Consider the following 20776-nt stretch of genomic DNA (forward strand, 5'->3'; position numbering starts at 1 on the left):
TTTTTTAATGTATTTACATTTTTTTTTTTGAGGCAGGGTCTCACTCCAGTCCCCCAGGCTGAAGTGCAGTGGTGTGATCTCTCCTCACTGCAGACTTCCTGGGCTCAAGCGATCCTCCCACCTCAGCCTTCTAAGTAGCTAGGAGTACACGTGCTCACTACCATGCCCAACTAATTTGCGTGTGTGTGTGTGTGTGTGTGTGTGTATTTAGTAGAGACAGGGCTTTGTCATGTTGCCCAGGCTGGTCTCAAACTCCTGCCCTCAAGTGATCCACCCATCTTGACCCCCTAAGGTCCTAGGATTACAGGTGTGAGCCACCACGCCCTGCCAGATTCCTTCTTTTAATTATAATGTTAAATAAAATAGATATTTTTTGAGACAGGGTCTCACTTTGTTGTCCTGGCTGGTCTGAAACTCCAGGGCTCAAGCAATCCTTCCACCTCAGCCTCCCAAGGAGCTAGGACTACAGGTGTGTGCCACTACACCCAGCTAATATTTTTTTGTTTTAAATAAATAGAGTCCCTCTATGTTGCCCTGGCTGGTCTCAAACTCCTAGCCTCAAGAGAGCCTTTTGCCTGGCCTTTCTAAAGTGCTGAAATTACAGGTGTGAGCCACTGTGATTGGCTGATTTCTTCTTTCATATCTTTAAGCATTCCATCAGTGGTTATTTTATATTGTGTCTCTAATGATGCCAATCACTGATGTTTTTCATAGACTAAATCTGTTTGTTGTTTCTGCTGACTCTTATTCATAGTAGATTGCTCCCTTATGTGTTTGGTGATCTTTCATTGTCAGTTCATGTTTGGTTTATTTAATATGGGAAAATCCTGGAAGTTTAAGGTGAAGATGTTTTCTCTAAAGAGAATTTGTGCTTGTGTCTGTTTGGAGGCAAGGAGTATTACAGCCTTGGGACATATTATCTCCAGTTATTCTTTGAAACTCATTTGTAGATCATTTACTATCTTATTCCTTAATCAAAGATAGTATACACTATCTTTGATTTCTGAATGCTGGTGCTTTGTATAAAGCACAAATGAACGAACACAATGCCCAGATTTGATTGGACACAGGAGAATACTAAAGAATTATTACTATCCTTTGCTGGAAATTCAGATCCATTACTGCTTTTGGCAAGCATGTAAAAACAAACAGCAACACAGAGAAAGGAAGAAAATGCATAATTATCAGATACTTGAAAGAACGTGAAATCTGTTATGAAATCAACTATGTAAATACTGCCATATAAATCATAGTTCTATTAATTCTTTGATACTATGAAAAACTTATAATTAAAAAAATCAAAGTAGAAACAAAAAAAAGAAAACAATGCATGGTATCTGATGAAAAGATTACAGCTAACAAGTCTGGTTTTACATTGCTCTTCTTTCAACCATCTTGGTCATATAATACTTCTACAGGATGTTATACTGTTGGATCATCAACTGAAATCCTCACTTGTTCCATGTAATCTGCTTGCCGTTAAGCTAGGTTCCTTCACTTCACATTTTTGAAGCTGAGTTTTACACCTAAATCAATCATAATGAAAAATCTGAAGGGTATCAAAGTCTTAATTTTGTGGCTATTCCCAATGTGAACTGTTTGCTCTTTTATGATAACAAGTTAAATGGAGTTAACCTTTCTCGAGTGAATAATTTCATCAGCTGACAAGCCTAAATGAAAGGTTATAAATATCCGAGCAGTAGTTAAAACTGAGATTGAAAATGAGGGAGATTTTTTTTTTAAATTACTATAATAAAAACCAAATTCAAGAGAAGTAACTTTGGAAATAACCTGCAGACCTAACTGAGAAGCGCATATAACTAGCATATTCAGTAGTATAACTCAATGTCAGCCTCTTTTTATGCATTCAACTAATGAAAGGTATTTTTCTAACCCCTTAATTAGCTATATCTGATTCACATTTTTAAATAGAAAATAACTCTAACAGTTCCCGCTGGATCTAACTCATTTTAATTGCTTTTTATTCAAACAATTCAGAAATCTAAAATAACAAAAAGAAAATACCAGGACTGGAAATCTATTTTATAGAACAAAATTTTATGGAGGAAAAACAGTTTTTAGGTGAATAAGTCTTTAAATAAATGTAGAAGCTTCCTATTTTATCTGTTTGATGGCTTTAATCTTAAAAATCTGAGCTCTTAAATTTAAAAATGTGAAATCACTGATATTGGCAACATAGTTTTAGATTTTTAAAAGTTGAAAATACATTCAGAAAATAAATTTATTTTATGCCTCTTAATGCCACATATTTCAAGAGACATTTCAACCTTTTAAATTAAATTAAATTAAATTAAATTAATTAATTAGAGACAGGGTCTTGCCCTGTCATTGAGGATGGAGTACATTGATGTGAACTCAGTTCACTGCAGCCTCAACCTTCCAGGTTCAAGTGATCCTCCCACCTGAGCTCCACAAGTAGCTGGGATTGCAGGTGTGTGCCACCATGCCCAGCTAATTTTTAAATTTTTTGTAGAGATGTGGTCTCGCTATGTTGCCCAGGCTGGGATTTCGACTTTTTACAGTAAAAGTAACACTCATTAAGGAAAAAATTTTAAACCGTGAAAAGGAAAAAAATTCCACATATGTTCCCCAAATTTAAACCTAACCACTATTAATATCTTTGAGTACTTCTTTTTGGTCTCTATTTTTTCCCTATACACAGATTGGTAACATAGTTTGATCACATTGTCTATATAAATTTGATCACTTTTTTTCCAATAAACTTTAGATCATAGAATAAATTCTACTGTTCAAGGAACCTGGAAGGCAGCTGCTGATAGTTATCTGTGCTTTTACTCTCTGTAGCTTAACGACAGCTTTTAGAGAAAATATATAAAATCTATGAGTCATGCACTTGAGACTTTATTATCTGTCCATTGCATAGTTTCACTAATCAACTAGCAGATATCACACAAAACATTTACTCTTCAAAGAAATTTTACTTCTTACCTTCTGGGCTGCAAGATGGAGGGCTGTTCTCTGGCTATGGTCAGTTTTATTCACATCTGCTCCTGCCTTCAGGAGAGCATCTGCACAATCCAATCTGTCAGCCAACACGCAATACATAAGTGGTGTTCTCCCAAATTGATCTTCTTTGTCTTTAAGAGCAGAGTTTCCTATGAGGACAAGAAACAGATAGTGATATTTGATAATTGTTATTACTAATATAAGTAGGAACTATATTTGCTGTTTATTATCAAGCATTGTGCTAAATGCATTAAATATATCATCTTATTTTTACTTATCCTATGAAGTAGATATTACCATTGTCATATTATATGAAACTGAGGCTCAAAGTAGTTAAGTAACCAGTCTATGTTCACACTGAAAGCAGGTGGGGCTAGAATTTAAACTGATGACTCAATCATATTATGCTGAACGAACATTTTGAGATACAGAGCTACTTATGTTCCTCCCTCACTCACTCTTGTCTTTTGAAACAAATATTTAATTAATGCCAACTGTACACTAGGCATTGCGGTATGCTTTATGAGTGATACAAAAATGAATCATAGGCCAGGCATGGTGGCTCACACCTGTAATCCCAGCACTCTGGGAGGCCGAGGTGGGCAGATCACCTGAGGTCAGGAGTTCAAGACCAGTCTGACCAACATGGTGAAACCCTGTCTCTACTAAAAATACAAAAATTAGCCAGGCGTGGTGGCAGATGCCTGTAATCCCAGCTACTCAGGAGGCTGAGGCAGGAGAATTGCTTAAACCCAGGAGGTGGAGGTTGCAGTGAACCAAGATCGTGCCGTTGAACTCCAGACTGGACAACGAGAGCAAAACTCCATCTCAGGAAAAAAAAAAAAAAAAAGTCAGGGTTGATTTCCCTTTCTTTTTTCTTTTTTTTTTTTTTTTTTTTGAGACGGAGTCTTGCTCTGTAGCCCAGGCTGGAGTGCAGTGGCCGGATCTCAGCTCACTGCAAGCTCCGCCTCCCGGGTTCACGCCATTCTCCGGCCTCAGCCTCCCAAGTAGCTGGGACTACAGGCGCTGCCACCTCGCCCGGCTATTTTTTGTATTTCTTAGTAGAGACGGGATTTCACCGTGTTAGCCAGGATGGTCTCGATCTCCTGACCTCGTGATCCGCCCATCTCGGCCTCCCAAAGTGCTGGGATTACAGGCTTGAGCCACCGCGCCCGGCCTGATTTCCCTTTCTAGACAAGATGACAAGCTAGAGCAAGTACACAGTATCCTCATCCTGCTGCTAATTACAACTAAAATCCCCAGGGCAAAAGGCAAAATAAATGACAGGCGGAGAAGGGAAGGCAGCCTTGACTAGGAACTTTGAAATTTGAGAGACAACCTGTGGTAAGTTCCCTGAAGCATTTTTTGTTTGCTCGTTTGCTTTTGCCTCCAATCTATAGTAAATTATAGGCTACAGTAGCCTATAATCCAGAAGCACCAAAGCACACAGATGCCAAACGTCTCAAGAGAAGTCTACTCTCTCTAGTAAAAAGACTGGCAGGCAGGTAACTCTGCCGAGTGAGCCATTTGACTACGCTGTACTCAAAACACATACAATAAAAGAAACTGTACCTCTTTTCCCCACTGGACACTATAGAGACTGTTGGGAGGAGCCCTGTCAAACTACCATGCCCCGAATTAAGCAAAGGATATCAATGAGGTAGTATTTTACCCCTTTCCAACTAGAGAGTAGGAGAGTAGGAGTATAGAGAGGACAAAGTTGGAGGAAGTAACTCTTTAAATTGGTATAAAAAGTTAGGACACTTTGGTATAAAAAGTCAGGACACTTTTGAGCAGCCCATGTGTGAAACTGGTATGAATCAAGATAGCAAAAGCTCTGAGAATTGAACTATAGTTAGATTACTGCCTTGGTTCTAAATGGGCCTGAGCAGCCCAGAGGTGGGGCAAATCAGAAGAGCCCTGCAAGATCTCTGAAAACGAACTTGAAAATGAAACCACAAATTCGAAAGAGAATGTTCATTCTAAACCTTGACAGATTGTCCATTTACTAAAATAAGATCCAGAGTCTCATAATACAGAAAATGTCAAAGATATAATACCAAATTATGAAACAACTCAAAAGTTTGGAAAATATTAATGTAAACAAGAAAAGACAATCAACAGGCACTGACACTGTGATGACACAGATATATTAGAATTATGTGACAAGAATTTTAAAACAACTCTCATAAAAATGCTCCAACAATCAACTATGAACACTCATGAAACAAATAGAACATTAGGAATGAAAAAAGAGCAGCAGAATGTAAATATCTGAGAAAAATAATAGACTGTTTTTATCCTCTTTAGCTTTTTTTTTTTTTTTTAATGAGGGTCCCACTGTGTTGCCCAGGCTGGTCTTGAACTCCTGGACTCGGCTCAAGCAATCCTCCCTGCCTCAGCCTCCTGAGTAGCTGGGGCTACAATGCATGCCTGGCTTACCCTCTTTAATTTTTAGAATTATGTTTCCATGATTGAAAGCAAAAATAACCTTGCTGTATGATGTGGTTCTCAGTTTATGTAGAGGTGATTTTTAAAATAACAATATCAAAAAGAAGGGTAAAGGGACCTAATTAGTGATAAGGCTTCTATATTGCACTCAAAGTGGAAAACACAGACTGTGATAAAATAACTATACATATTCTAATACCAGATCATACACACACACACACACACACTCAGAAACAAGTAAACAAAAAACCTCCAACAAAGACAAACTATACAAAGAGATTTATTTAAAAACACAATACAGACCCAGCAGGGTGGCTCACGCCTATAATTCCAACATTTTGAGAGGCCGAGGTGGGTGGTTCACTTGAGGCCTGGAGTTGGAGACCAGCCTGGCCAACATGCCAAAAACTGGTCTCTACTAAAAACACAAAAATTAGCTGGGTGTGGTGGTGGCACATGCCTATAATACCGGCTACTTGGGAGGCTGAGGCATGAGAATCACCTGAACCCAGGAGGTGGAGGTTGCAGTGAGCTGAGATTGCACCACTACATCCCAGCCTGGATAACAGAACAAAAACCGCAATATAAGATACCACTTCACATACACTAGGATGGTTATAATAAAAAAGATACATAATAACAAGTATTAATGAGAATATGGAGAAATCAAAACCCTCATATACTACTGGTGGGAATCTAAAATGGTGCAGTCACTTTGGAAAATATTCTGGAAGTTCCTCAAAACATTAAGTAACCATTTGACCCAGCAATTCCACTCCCAAGTATATACCCAAGAGAAATGAAGACATATGTCCACACAAAAACTGGTACACAAATATCCATTGCAGTATTATTCATGACAGCCAAAAGGTGGAAATAATGCAAGTATCCATAAGCTGTTCATCAACTGACGAATGGCTAAACAAAATGTTGTATATCTCTACAGTGGAATATTATTCAGCAAAAGGAATGAAGGTCTAATATATATATGCTCAACATAGATGAACCTTGAAAACATGCTAAGTGAAAGAAGCCAGTCAAAAAATACCACATATTATATATTTATGTGAAATATCTGGCACTGGCATCTCTACAGAGACAGAAAGTAGATGAGTAGTTGCCTAGGACTGGGGGTTGGGCACAAATTTGAAGAGTAACAGCCAAAGGGTGAAGGGTTTCTTTGTGGGGTAATGAAAGTGTTCTAATATCATTTGTGGTGATGTTTGCCCAACACTGAATATACAAAATCACTCAGTTGTACACTTTAAATTTTGAATTGCAGGGTATGTGAATTATATCTTAATAAAGCATTACAAAAAAACTCTACCATATATAAATTAAAATGGAATACTAAAAATATTCAAGAAATGGAAAGGACAGGAATGAAAAATAGAAGGAACATGCAGTGTTCAACACAATAAATTAGAAATCTTAAATCTTAACATTCATAATTACATTAAATGTAAATGGTGTAAACACACCAATAAAAAGGCTGAGATAAAAAAGAAGACTCAATTATATGCTATTTATAAAAAACTCACTTAAAATACAATAACATAGGAGGTTAAAAGTAAAAGAATGAGCAAAACTGTAATAAACAAATACTAACGAAATGAAAGCTGGAGTTAAGTATATTAATAGCTAATAAGGCAAACTTTAGAGAAAAGACAATTACCAGAAAAAAATAGAGATATTATATAACAATAAAAGGGTCAATTTACCAAGAATACATAAAATTCCTAAATGTATATGTACTAAATCACGGAGCTTCAAAACACAGGCAGCAAAAACTGATAGAATAGAAACACTTGAAAACACAATTATAATTGGTAACTTCAACACTCTTCTCTCAGTAATTGCTAGAATCACTAAAATGAAAATCAGTAAGGACACAGAAGAACTGAACACTGAAATAAAGCAACAGAATCTAACTGTTATTTATTTAACACTTCATCTAATGACAGCCAGGAATACAGTCTTTCAAAACACCCATGGGACCTTCACCAAAATATACAATATACTGGGTCATAAATGAACACCAACAGATTTAAAGAACTAAAGTCATACAAAGTGTATTATCTGATGACAATGTAATTAAACTAGAAATCAATAACAGAATGATAACAGGAAATAGAAAATATTTAAGATAATCCATGGGTTAAAGAGAAAATCTCAAGGGAAATTAAAAAGCATGATTAAATTAATAAAAACATATTGTTGTAAGGTTCTTGAACCACACATGAAGGAAGCTTAGAAGGAAATATATAGTAATGAATGCTTTTAATTAGAATAGAAGAATAGTTTCAAATCAATTATCTATGCTTCTACCTTAGAACACTGAAACAGAAGAGCAAATTTAACCCAAAACAAGCAGAAGAAAGTACATAAGAAAAATAAGAACAGAGAGCAATTACATTAAAATCAGAAAAAAACAGAGAAAATCAATGAAGCTAAAAGTTGGTTCTTGGAAAATTAAATTAATAAATCTCTAATCAGATTGATCATTAAAAACAGAGCTGGCATAAATTCCCAATATCAAGAATGATATCATTACAAAGCCCGCAGATATTAAAAGGCAAATAAGAAAATGTCATAAGCTACAAACTCACAATTTAAGTGAAATGGACAAATTCCTTGGAAGATATACTCCTTCAAAATCCGTTTAAGATGTAGATACTCTCAACAGTACTTGTGGTAGGATAATTCTAAGATGGCATTCAAGACTTCCAGCCCCTGGTATACATGCCCTGTATGGCCCCCTCTTCTTGAGTGTGGGCAGAACTACGATGTCACTCCCATGATTAGGTTTTGTTATGTGGCAAATGTGAAGGGATTTTGTGGATGTAATTGTCTCTTAATCATTTAACTTCAAGTTAATCAAGAGAGATTAGTTTGGGTTGCTTTGATCTAATCAGGTGAGCCTTTCAAAAGAGTGTCTAGAGGTCAGAGGTAGAAATTGGAAAGATTTGAAGCAGCAGAGACACTTTCCTGCTGGCCTTGGAGAAGCAAAGTGCCATGAATTTTAAAATTGTACACACATACAAAAACTGTAGTCAACTTGTGCACCTCTATTTGATGGAGTTTAGGTTTTCAGGCTCTTTCTGGGCTACATAGTTCTTTCCAGGGTACCTTGTAGCAATTTGAGAGTTCAGCAACACATTCTGCTGGGACTCAAGATCCAGGAGGAGCTTAGAGCTGTGACTAGACCATTGATTGACTCATCACAAATGTGCACCTTGATCCCAGAGTCTTCACACATGCTCACCAATGAAAGATTCCCAGGATAATTCAGAGGCCTCTCATAACTTCTGCTCCAAAACGTTAATAAAGAACCTTGATAACTTGATTCTCCACCCAGGTACCAAATTCCCTTCCCCTCCACTGGAAGGTTCACCCCAACAACAGGAAAGAAAAACATTCCCTTCCCCTCCACTGGAAGGTTCACCCCAACAACAGGAAAGAAAAGTCAAGACCTTCCAGGACATCAGAGATGGTTTGCCTTACAGGAGGAGAGGAATAAGGACATTGTTATCTGTGTGGAAAGAAAGGATGGTAAAACTGGGATACCTGTTACTCAACAGATTTTTCTCAGCTTAAATGAGAGGTAACAAATATTGGGCCTAAGAGGGTTCAGAATGAGTCAAGAATTGAACCATTCAAATGTGGCTGCAGTTTCCACATGTATCATAGATGGGAGCCTTCTGAGAATGCTAGAATAGGAAATTATGACAATGAGCTGATTTAGTCATAAACTTTATTCTTGCACTTTTCTTTCTTGCTGGCATTTTTATGCAGCAGTCTATGCTAGGGTAGACTGTATACCAATAATTTTGATAACCTATGATGAGTGATGTCTTCTTCTTCTTGTATCTTTTCCTTCTTGATAGCAGTAATTTATAAGGAATCTGTGTAAGTTTGAATGTATTTGAATATACTTTAGCTCTACTTTTTGATTTGAACCCAAAGCAGCACCAATAAGTCTGAAGTATTCTCACGTGTTTTATTTTTATCAATTAATTAATTAATTTTTTGAGATAGAGTTTCACTCCCGTTGCCCAGGCTGGAGTGCAATATTGTGATCTCGGCTCATTGCAGCCTCTGCCTCCTAGGCTCAAGCAGTTCTCCTGTCTCAGCCTCCTGAGTAGCTAGGACTACAGGTGTATGCACTGCATTGGCTAATTTTTGCACTTTTTTTGCAAAGACAGGGTTTTGTCATGTTGCCCGGGCTGGTCTTGAACTCTTTTTTTTTTTTTTTTTTTTTTTTGAGACGGAGTCTTGCTCTGTAGCCCGGGCTGGAGTGCAGTGGCCGGATCTCAGCTCACTGCAAGCTCCGCCTCCCGGGTTTGCGCCATTCTCCTGCCTCAGCCTCCTGAGTAGCTGGGACTACAGGCGCCCGCCACCTCGCCCAGCTAGTTTTTTGTATTTTTAGTAGAGACGGGGTTTCACCGTGTTAGCCAGGATGGTCTCGATCTCCTGACCTCGTGATCCGCCCGTCTCGGCCTCCCAAAGTGCTGGGATTACAGGCTTGAGCCACCGCGCCCGGCCTGGTCTTGAACTCTTAAGCTCAAGTGATCTATCTGCCTCGGCCTCCCAAAGTGCTGGGATTACAGGCATAAGCCATCACACAGGGCTCCCATATGTTTTAGAACCTAAGTCAGTGAGATGAATCCCAACATCTAGAATTTGAAGCAAGGTAACTTGTATGGAAAGAATGAAAAGAAAACATTGAGCAGTTTGACTAGAGCATAACTAATTAGATTTTCTGGTTTTTAAAAATTTGAATTATATTAAAAGGAAATTCCAACACGTTATTTTTTCAATATTCAATAACAAATAAATATGCATATAAACAATAAAGTTGACATATTTAAATACCTTTAAAAAAGTGAATTCTGGGCCAGGTGCGGTGGCTCATGCCTGTGATTCCAGCACTTACTTTGGGAGGCCGAGGCAGGCAAATCACCAGATCAAGAGATTGAGACCATTCTGGCTAACACGGTGAAACCCTGTCTCTACTAAAAATACAAAAAAATTAGCCAGGCGTGGTGGCAGGCGCCTGTAGTCCCAGCTACTCGAGAGCCTGAGGCAGGAGAATGGCATGAACCCAGGAGGTGGAGCTTGCAGTGAAGCCGAGATCGCACTACTGCACTCCAGCCTGGGTGACAGAGCGAGACTCCCTCTCAAAAAAAAAAAAAAAAAAAAAAAAAAAGAATTCTGCCAATGTGTCCTCTTTTATTTCACTGAGCAGTGGTTTGTAGTTCTCCTTGAAGAGGTCCTTTACATCCCTTGTAAGTTGGATTCCTAGGTATTTTATTCTCTTTGAAGCAATTGTGAATGGAAGTTCATTCATGATTTGGCTCTCTGTTTGTCTGTTACTGGTGTATAAGAATGCTTGTGATTTTTGCACATTGATTTTGTATCCTGAGACTTTGCTGAAGTTGCTTATCAGCTTAAGGAGATTTTGGGCTGAGATGATGGGGTTTTCTAAATATACAATCATGTCATCTGCAAAGAGGGACAATTTGACTTCTTCTTTTCCTAACTGAATACCCTTGATTTCTTTCTCTTGCCTGATTGCCCTAGCCAGAACTTCCAACACTATGTTGACTAGGAGTGGTGAGAGAGGGCATCCAAATGGAAGAACATACCATGCTCATGGATAGGAAGAATCAATATCGTGAAAATGGCCATACTGCCCAAGGTTATTTATAGATTCAATGCCATCCCCATCAAGCTACCAATGAGTTTCTTCACAGAATTGGAAAAAACTGCTTTAAAGTTCATATGGAACCAAAAAAGAGCCCGCATCTCCAAGACAATCCTAAGTCAAAAGAACAAAGCTGGAGGCATCACGCTACCTGACTTCAAACTATACTACAAGGCTACAGTAACCAAAACAGCATGGTACTGGTACCAAAACAGAGATATAGACCAATGGAACAGAACAGAGTCCTCAGAAATAATACCACACATCTACAGCCATCTGATCTTTGACAAACCTGAGAGAAACAAGAAATGGGGAAAGGATTCCCTATTTAATAAATGGTGCTGGGAAAATTGGCTAGCCATAAGTAGAAAGCTGAAACTGGATCCTTTCCTTACTCCTTATACGAAAATTAATTCAAGATGGATTAGAGACTAAAATGTTAGACCTAATACCATAAAAACCCTAGAGGAAAACCTAGGTAGTACCATTCAGGACATAGGCATGGGCAAAGACTTCATGTCTAAAACACCAAAAGCAACGGCAGCAAAAGCCAAAATTGACAAATGGGATCTAATTAAACTAAAGAGCTTCTGCACAGCAAAAGAAACTACCATCAGAGTCAACAGGCAACCTACAGAATGGGAGAACATTTTTGCAATCTACTCATCTGACAAAGGGCTAATATTCAGAACCTACAAAGAACTCAAACAAATTTACAAGAAAAAAACAAACAACCCCATCAAAAAGTGGGCAAAGGATATGAACAGACAGTTCTCAAAAGAAGACATTCATACAGCCAACAGACACATGAAAAAATGCTCATCATCACTGGCTATCAGAGAAATGCAAATCAAAACCACAATGAGATACCATCTCACACCATTTAGAATGGCGATCATTAAAAAGTCAGGAAACAACAGGTGCTGGAGAGGATGTGGAGAAATAGGAATACTTTTACACTGTTGGTGGGATTGTAAACTAGTTCAACCATTATGGAAAACAGTATGGCGATTCCTCAAGGATCTAGAACTAGATGTACCATATGACCCAGCCATCCCATTACTGGGTATATACCCAAAGGATTATAAATCATGCTGCTATAAAGACACATGCACACGTATGTTTATTGCAGCACTATTCACAATAGCAAAGACTTGGAATCAACCCAAATGTCCATCAGTGACAGACTGGATTAAGAAAATGTGGCACATATACACCATGGAATACTATGCAGCCATACAAAAGGATGAGTTTGTGTCCTTTGTAGGGACATGGATGCAGCTGGAAACCATCATTCTTAGCAAACTATCACAAGAACAGAAAACCAAACACTGCATGTTCTCACTCATAGGTGGGAACTGAACAATGAAATCACTTGGACTCGGGAAGGGGAACATCACACACCAGGGCCTATCATGGGGAGGGGGAGGGGGGGAGGGATTGCATTGGGAGTTATACCTGATGTAAATGATGAGTTGATGGGTGCTGACGAGTTGATGGGTGCAGCACACCAACATGGCACAAGTATACATATGTAACAAACCTGCACGTTATGCACATGTACCCTAGAACTTAAAGTATAATAATAATAAAAATAAATAAAAAAAAGAAAAAAAAAAAAGATTTCTGCCAATGTGCGGTGGGGAGAGAATCCTAAATCTCAGATGAGACCTTAGCCCTGGCTGATGCCTTGACTGCAGTCTTGTGACACCATGAGCAAAAGCCTCAGCTTGAGCAGTGTCTAGATTCCTGACATACGGAAATTGTGAAGTAATAAATGTTTGTTGCATGTAAGCTAAGTTTGTGTTAATTTGTTATACAGCAATAAAAACCTAATATAGTACTTTATTTATTAAAAAATTAAATTCATAGTTAATCCCCACTATAAAGTACTACTAAGAATAATTTGTTAAAAACTTCCCAGAGCAATCTTTGTAGAAATGAATGTGCAGTTTCAAAATTGTCATGGAAAGGCAAAAGAAGTAGAAGAATAAAAAGTTTTTGAAAAAAAGAACAAGGTTGAGAACTCACATTGTATGATATCAAGGCATATTGTAAACCCACAGTAATGAAGAGAATGTGGTAATGGCAAATAAATAGACTCATAGACCAATAGAACAGATTTGAGAGTGTGTAAATAGACACACACAGACATGATCAACTGACTCTGACAAAGATGCAAGGCAAACCAATAGATAATCTTTTAAATAAATGGTGCTGGAAAGGCCAGGCATGGTGGCTCATGCCAGTAATCCGAGCACTTTGGGAAGCCAAGGTGGGTGGATCACCTGAGGTCAGGAGTTCGAGACCAGCCTGGCCAACATGATGAAATCCCATCTCTACTAAAAGTACAAAAATTAGCCAGGTGTGGTGGACACCTGTAATTCCAGCTACTCAGGAGGCTGAGGCAGGAGAATCGCTTGAACCTGGGAGGCAGAGGTTGCAGTGAGCCGAGATCAAGCCATTGCACTCCAGCCTGGGCGACAAGAGTGAATAATAATAATAATAAATGGTCCTGGAAAAATTTGGCATTCATATACAAAAACAAAAACAAACCCAAAGCCTTCAACCTATATTTTGTACGTTAGTCAGTTCAAGCTGCTATAACAAAGTACCATAGCCTGGGAGGCTTATAAAAAACAAAAATTGGGGCTGGGTGTGGTGGCTTATGCCTGTAATCCCAGCACTTTGAGAGGCTGAGGTGGGCACAGCACTTGAGGCCAGGAGTTCGAGACCAGTCTGGCCAATATGGTGAAACCCCATCTCCACTAAAAATACAAAAATTAGCAAAGTGTGGTGGCGGGAGCCTGTAATCCCAGCTACTCAGGAGGTTGAGGCAAGAGAATCGCTTGACCCCAGGAGGTGGAGGTTGCAGTGAGCTGAGATACCGTCACTGCACTCCAGCCTGGGCAATGAAGTGATACTGTCTCAACAAAACAAAACAAAACAAAAATTGGCTGGGCATGGTGACTCCTGCCTGTAAGCCCAGCACTTTGGGAGGTTGAGGCATGAGGATCACGTGAGGCCAGGGGTTCAAGACCAGCATGGCCAACATAGCAAGACTCCGTATCTAAAAAAAGAAAGAAAGAAAAAATCTCACAGGTATGCACCTGTGCCTAGCAGTTCTGGAAGCTAGAAGTCTGCGATCAGGATGCCAGCATGATAAAGTTCTGGTGAGGCCTCTCTTCTGAGTTGCAGACTGCTGACTTCTGATACCGTCACATGAAAAAGAAGGCTTGAGAGCTTTCTGGGGTTCCTTTTATAAGTGTGCTAACTCCATTGAGGAAGGCTGAACCCTCATGACTTAAATTATCTCCCAAAGGCCCCACCTCCTAATATCATCACATTGGCGGTTAGGGTTTCAAACATGAATTTTGGAGGAATACAAATATTCAGTCCATAATAGCACCATATATAAAAATTACCTCAAAATGAATCATAAACTTAAATCTAAAACCTATAACTGCTTCTTCGAGAAAACACCAAATGATGGATGATGCCAGTGTAGTGCCGGCACGGTGCCCAGAGGCCCTGGTGGCCCTGGGAAGGGGAACTGCAGTGGCTTCCGCCGAGGTTTTGGCAGTGGCATCCGGGGCTGGGGTCGCGGCCATGGATGGGGCCAGGGCTGAGGCCGCAGAGCTCATGAGGCAAAGCTGAGGATAAGGAGTGGACGCCTGTCACCAAGCTGGGCCGCTTGGTCAAGAACATGAAGATCAAGTCGCTGGAGGAAATCTACCTCTTCTCCCTGGCCATTAATGAATCTGAGATGACTGACTTTTTCCTGGGGGTCTCTCTCAAGGACGAGGTTTTGAAGATTATGCCGGTGCAGAAGCAGACCCATGCTGGCCAGTGCACCAGATTCAAGGCGTTTGTTGCTATGGGGGCTACAATGGCCACGTCGGTCTGGGTGTTAAGTGCTCCAAGGAGGTGGCCACCGCCATCCATGAGGCCATCATCCTGGCCAAGCTCTCCATTGTCCCCGTGCACAGAGGCTACTGGGGGAACAAGATTGGCAAGCCCCACACCGTCCCTTGCAAGGTGACAGGCCGCTGTGACTCTGTGCTGGTGCGCCTCATCCCTGCACCCAGGGGCACTGGCATCGTCTTGGCGCCTATGCCCAAGAAGTTGTTCACGATGGCTGGTATCGATGACTGCTACATCTCAGCCCGGGGCTGCACTGTCACCCTGGGCAACTTCGCCAAAGCCACCTTTGATGCCATCTCTAAGACCTACAGCTACCTGACCCCTGATCTCTGGAAGGACTGTATTTACCAAGTCTCCCTAACAGGAATTCACTGACCACCTCGTCAAGACCCACACCAGAGTCTCCGTGCAGCGGACCCAGGCTCCAGCTGTGGCTACAACATAGGGTTTTAAACAAGAAAAATAAAGTGAATTAAGCCTGTCAAAAAAAATAAAAAATAAATAAAACCTATAACTATATAAAACTTTTAGAAGCAATTGAAGGTGAAAATCTTAATGATTTTATGTTAGGCAGAGATTTCTTAGATATGGTACAAAAGAATAATCCATAAAAATTAATAAATTAGATTTCATCCAAATAAAGAAATTGTATTTGAAAACACAATTAAGAAAAATTTTTAAAAAGCCACAAATTGGGAGGAAATATTTGCAAAACACATATTTGATAAGGCCTTTTATTCTAGAATAAATAAAAAGTCTTACAATAGAATAATTAGATGGATAATGAAACTCAGGCTGTGTGCAGTGGCTCACACCTGTAATTCCAGCACTTTGGGAGGCAGAGGAGGGTGGATTGCTTGAGTCTAGGAGTTTGAGACCAGCCTAGGCAACATGGCAAAACACCATCTCTAGTAAAAATACAAAAATTAGCCAGGTGCAGTGGCTGGACTCATGCCTGTAATCCCAGCTACTTGGGAGGCTGAGGCATGAGAACCCTGGGAGGCGGAGGTTGCAGGGAGCCGAGATTGCACCACTGCATTCTAGCCTGGGTGACAGAGTATGACCCTGTCTCAAAAAAAAAAAGAAAAAGAAAAAAAAGAAATTAAAAGGTGGGCAAAAGGTTTTAACAGACATTTCACTAAATAAGCATATGAAAAGACTCTCAACATCATTAATATACAGGGAAATGTAAACTTAACCTATAATGTGATACCACTGCACATTTATTAGAATGGCTAAAATGAAAACAATCAAAAGCAAACTTCACAATACCAAATGCTGTTAAGGATGTAGAACCTAGTTGTAGAACTATGTTAATAGAACTCTCAGGCATTGTTGGTAGAAATGCAAAATGGTATAGCTACTATTAAAACTGTAGCATAATAAATATGGCCTAATAACTTTTCACCTAAGTGTTTACTCAGGAGAAATAAAAGCATGAAAGTTAAGTTCATATAAAAACTTGTATGTGAATATTTACAGCAGCTTTATTCACAACTGCTAAACACTGGAAACATCCCAATTGTCCTTCAACTGGAAAATGAGAAAATAATCTGCAGTACATCCATACAATGGAATATAGCTCACTAATAAAAAGGAATGAACCACTGATCCACTCAACAACATGGAAAACTCTCAAATGCCTTATGTGAAGTGAAAGTAATCCACTTCACCAGGCACAGGGGCTCACACCCATAATCCCAGCACTTTGGGAGGCTGAGCGGGGAGGATCCCTTGAAGTCTGGAGTTTGAGACCAGCCTGGGCAACATGGTGAAACCCCATCTCTACAAAACACACACATGCGTGCGTGCACACACACACACACACACTCTCTCTCTCTCTCTCTCTCTTAGCTGGGAGTGGTGGAACATGCCTGTAGTCCCAGCTACTCAGGAGGCTGAGGTGGGAGGATCACTTGAGCCTGGGAGGTTAAGGCTGCAGTGAGCCATGATTGTACCACTGCACTCCAGCCTGGGAGACAAAGTGAGACTCTGTCTCAAAAAAAAAAAAAAAAAAAGAAAGAATGAAATCTGCCTCAAAGGGTATATATATCATGTGACACACTGGCATGGGATTATGGAAAAGTTAAAACTATAGAGACAGAAAACAGACCAGTGGTTACCAGGGACTGGAATATGTGGAATGTGGGGAGAAACTGGCTATAAAAGGACACAGTTCTAAAATTTTGGGGCATGATAGAACTGTTCTATATCTTGATGGTCATGGTGATGACATGATTATTTATTTGTCAAAATTAAATAACTGTATATGAACAAGGGTGAAATTTACTGTATTATATACCTTAATAAATTTTAGTTAAAAACAATAACTACAAAAAATGCCATGGCTCCAGCCATGTACGGTAAGTGAAAAAAATGTTGCTACTTTTGTTACAGATAATCGTCAAGTATTCATCTCTTACTAGCTGAGGGTAATTACATCTGGGTAGAACAAGAGGGAAGCCAGTTACTTCTAAGGTATTTTGGCCTGAACTGTGCTAATGGAGGAAGTGAGTTGACAAAATAAAATGTTTTCTTTGGAAAATATAAATGCTAGAAATGTCAATGGGTACAGTTAGATATAAGGAATAAATTTTGGTGTTCTATTGCACAGTAGGGTGACTATAGTTAACAATACTGTATTGCATATTTTAAAATAGCTAGAATTTTGAATGCTCTCACCACAGAGAAATGGTAAATGTCTGAGTTAATGCATATGCTAAATACCATCATTTGGTCATTACACAATGTATACATATATTATAACATCACACTCCACCCCCATAAACACATACAATCAGTATGTATCAATTAAAACTAAAAACAACAACAACAACAACAACAAAACCCAGATAAATGCCTGGGTTGTTTTGGGCATGAAACTAAGTTACTGTTTTTAGTTTGAAATACTTCAACATATATTTTAATCTTGGACACGCTGGGACCCAGAAAGACTTCCTAGCTTCTCAGCAATTTACTTCACTAATCCATGCTTCCATGTATACTGGTAAAAAGCAAGAAAGGTCATTGCTTTGGAAATTTAAAAGAATCTTACAGATGTTTTCAGGTAATGTGTAACTCCTAGAGGAGGCAGGTATTCTTTTTCAGAACCTTTTTTGAAGATGGAGGCAAATTTTGCATTGGATTCAACACATCTGATAACAGAAACCCTTATGCACAAGGCTCTGTGTGGTACAACAGTACATTCTTTGTACTAGAGCCTCCAATATCTAATCTAGAAGATTCCAAAGATTCTATCACTGTATTTATAGAAAAAGATTTATTTAAACTGAAACTCATTAACAGAACTAAAATGTAGTACAAGAACACATTCCTTTTATCAGTTTGAGTCCTTCTGGAGTCGAAGTGATCCTTATAGAGAATATGCCATAATAAGACTAGTCTCTAGTTGTCTTTCATGATTAAAGGACAGTCTCTACTGGCATCTTGTTAGGTTAAGCAGAGATAGTAGTAGCTAGTATTAGTAAGATAACAGTAATTTATTTACACTTTCTGCCTAGAGAGACATTCCTCCTTGGAAGTTTTAGTAAGGGAGAAGATTAGGAACTATGGTCACAAGAATAAGTGCTGAGAAACGGAGGCCATCTCACATTCTAGGATAATCCTAACTCGAGCTTGTCCAACCCATGGCCTGTGGCCCACATGTGGCCCAAGAAGGCTTTTAATACTGCACAACACAAATTCATAATTTTTCTTAAAACATTATGAGATTTTTTTTTTTAGCTCATCAGCTATTGTTAGTGTTAGTGTATTTATGTGTAGCCCAAGACAATTCTTCTTGCAATACCCAGGGGAGCCAAAAGCCTGAATACCCCGTCCTAACTGATTAGGCTCCTCAGGGCCAAAGTAGAGTCAGCATCATGGGGTTAATAGGTAACGCACCTTCTAGGACACAGAACTTTAGGCCAATCCTATCCTCTTCCTAAGTCTTATGTAAGACACAGGGAAACTTCAAGCCTTCTCTTTGTTCCCTGACATACATTGTTTCTGTGTAACTGGTATTTGTATTTCCCAGAAGAGATGTTATTGGGTTATGTCACCACGATCCAATATTTTGTGCCTATAAGGCAAAATTTGTTGATTTGAGGAAATTGAAAGTATATATCCCCTGGCTGGGCATGGTGGCTCATGCCTGTAATCCCAGCACTTTGGGAAGCTGATGTGGGTGGATCACCTGAGGTCAGGAGTTCAAGACCAGTCTGGCCAACAAGGCAAAACCCTGTCTCTACTAAAATACAAAAATTAGCTGAGCATGGTGGCATGTACTTGTAGTCCCAGGTACTCGGGAGGCTGAGGCAGGAGAATCACTTGAACCCAGAAGGCAGAGGTTTCAGTGAGCTGAGATCGCACTGCTGCACTCCAGCCTGGGTGACAGAGTGAGACTCTGTCTCAAAAAAAAAAAAAAAAAAAAAAAAAAAGAAAGTATATATCACCTAAATGATTAGAAAAAGCAGCATTCAACCTCACTTAGGTCCTGTCTTGAGTAGCTCTAGGGGGACAGTGGCTTCATGGCTAGTTTCTGAATAATGAGGGTACCATTATGTTCTGGGCTTCCTGACCAGTAACTGAGTGAGGTCTGTGCCTTTATCTATCCACCCTACTCTCTTCCTTAGTTTCCTCACTTATAACATTCAGCTAATACTTGTCCAATCTACACCGTAACTTGTTTGATGATCCAATAAAGAATGTATTGTTTGGAAATAATTGTAACATGTTATAGAAACATAGAGCTTATAATGTAAACTAATATTGACTGGATGGCAGTGCATTTAAATTTGCGTTCCTGCCAGGAACAGTTAATATAGAAAGCAGCTGGCTACTGTGCTGTGTTGTGCTAATTATTCTGGCAACTGTGGAGATGGCCTCTAATCCATGACCAGTTGGTGCCTGCTCAACTGGGGCTGGCATTCTGCATGTGCTCTGTCTCAACACAGTCCAGAAAGCTGAGCTGGAAGCACGACTAGAAAGCCACTGCTCTACCGCATTCAGTTATTTCAAGGCTTGTTGAAGCATAAGAGTACGTATGGTTAATGGGCTGGTATGTGCAGAAACCAGAGTGCCAACTCTAGCAGTTAGAGGAAATGACTGTCACTTGCAGTTATAGTTGTGCTAGTCTGCACAATAGCTACAGCAACACAATGCCCAACACAAGTAACAAGAGCAGTCTCTATTTATATCTTATTTGCTTGTTCTAAAATGTTATATTTGCATGGCATCCAAGACATATTTATTTCATCTGATTTCACCCACTTCTTACTTTATATATTTGATACTGTTATAATCTTGGGAAAGCATTTTTCTGTCATTAAAAAATATTTGCTTATTGTTATAGAGTGACAACATGGGAACAATGGAAAGAACATAGGATTCATCATCAAATAACTTGGTTTGAGGCTCAACTTTGCCAGTTATTAACTGTGCAACTAAATTTCTCAACTTCTGAGTCTCAGTGTCCTACCATGCAAAATGAGAATAATAACATGAGACATATTGTATTTTGAGAGGACTTGAGATTTTATAAAATATTTCTGTAACTTATAATCTGTGCAGGTATCTTAAAATATCATTTTCACTCACTGCTATTTCAAAATTATCATAGCTGTAAGACTTGCCCCTACACATCGCTATTTAACATGTTCATAAAAAATTATGGCAGAATATTGCTATGTCTCAATTTAAAAACAA

At 39.2% G+C, this 20776-nt stretch overlaps 1 protein-coding gene across 11 annotated transcripts in view; it reads right to left on the reverse strand.

Annotated features, from left to right (window-relative positions):
- INVS (inversin) overlaps positions 1-20776 on the reverse strand; it is a 321952-nt gene that overhangs the window by 205357 nt on the left and 95819 nt on the right. For 9 of the 11 annotated variants that reach the window (XM_050761486.1, XM_050761485.1, XM_050761483.1 and 6 more), the window contains one exon: positions 2971-3137. In XM_050761486.1, the coding sequence (XP_050617443.1) occupies positions 2971-3137 (167 nt within the window). Of the gene's footprint in view, positions 1-2970; positions 3138-20776 lie in introns of those variants that run through there. The other 2 variants (XM_050761488.1, XM_050761489.1) reach the window with 2 other exon arrangements.

The sequence above is a fragment of the Macaca thibetana genome, chromosome 15 (assembly GCF_024542745.1).
Source record: "Macaca thibetana thibetana isolate TM-01 chromosome 15, ASM2454274v1, whole genome shotgun sequence".
Lineage (NCBI taxonomy): Eukaryota > Metazoa > Chordata > Mammalia > Primates > Cercopithecidae > Macaca > Macaca thibetana.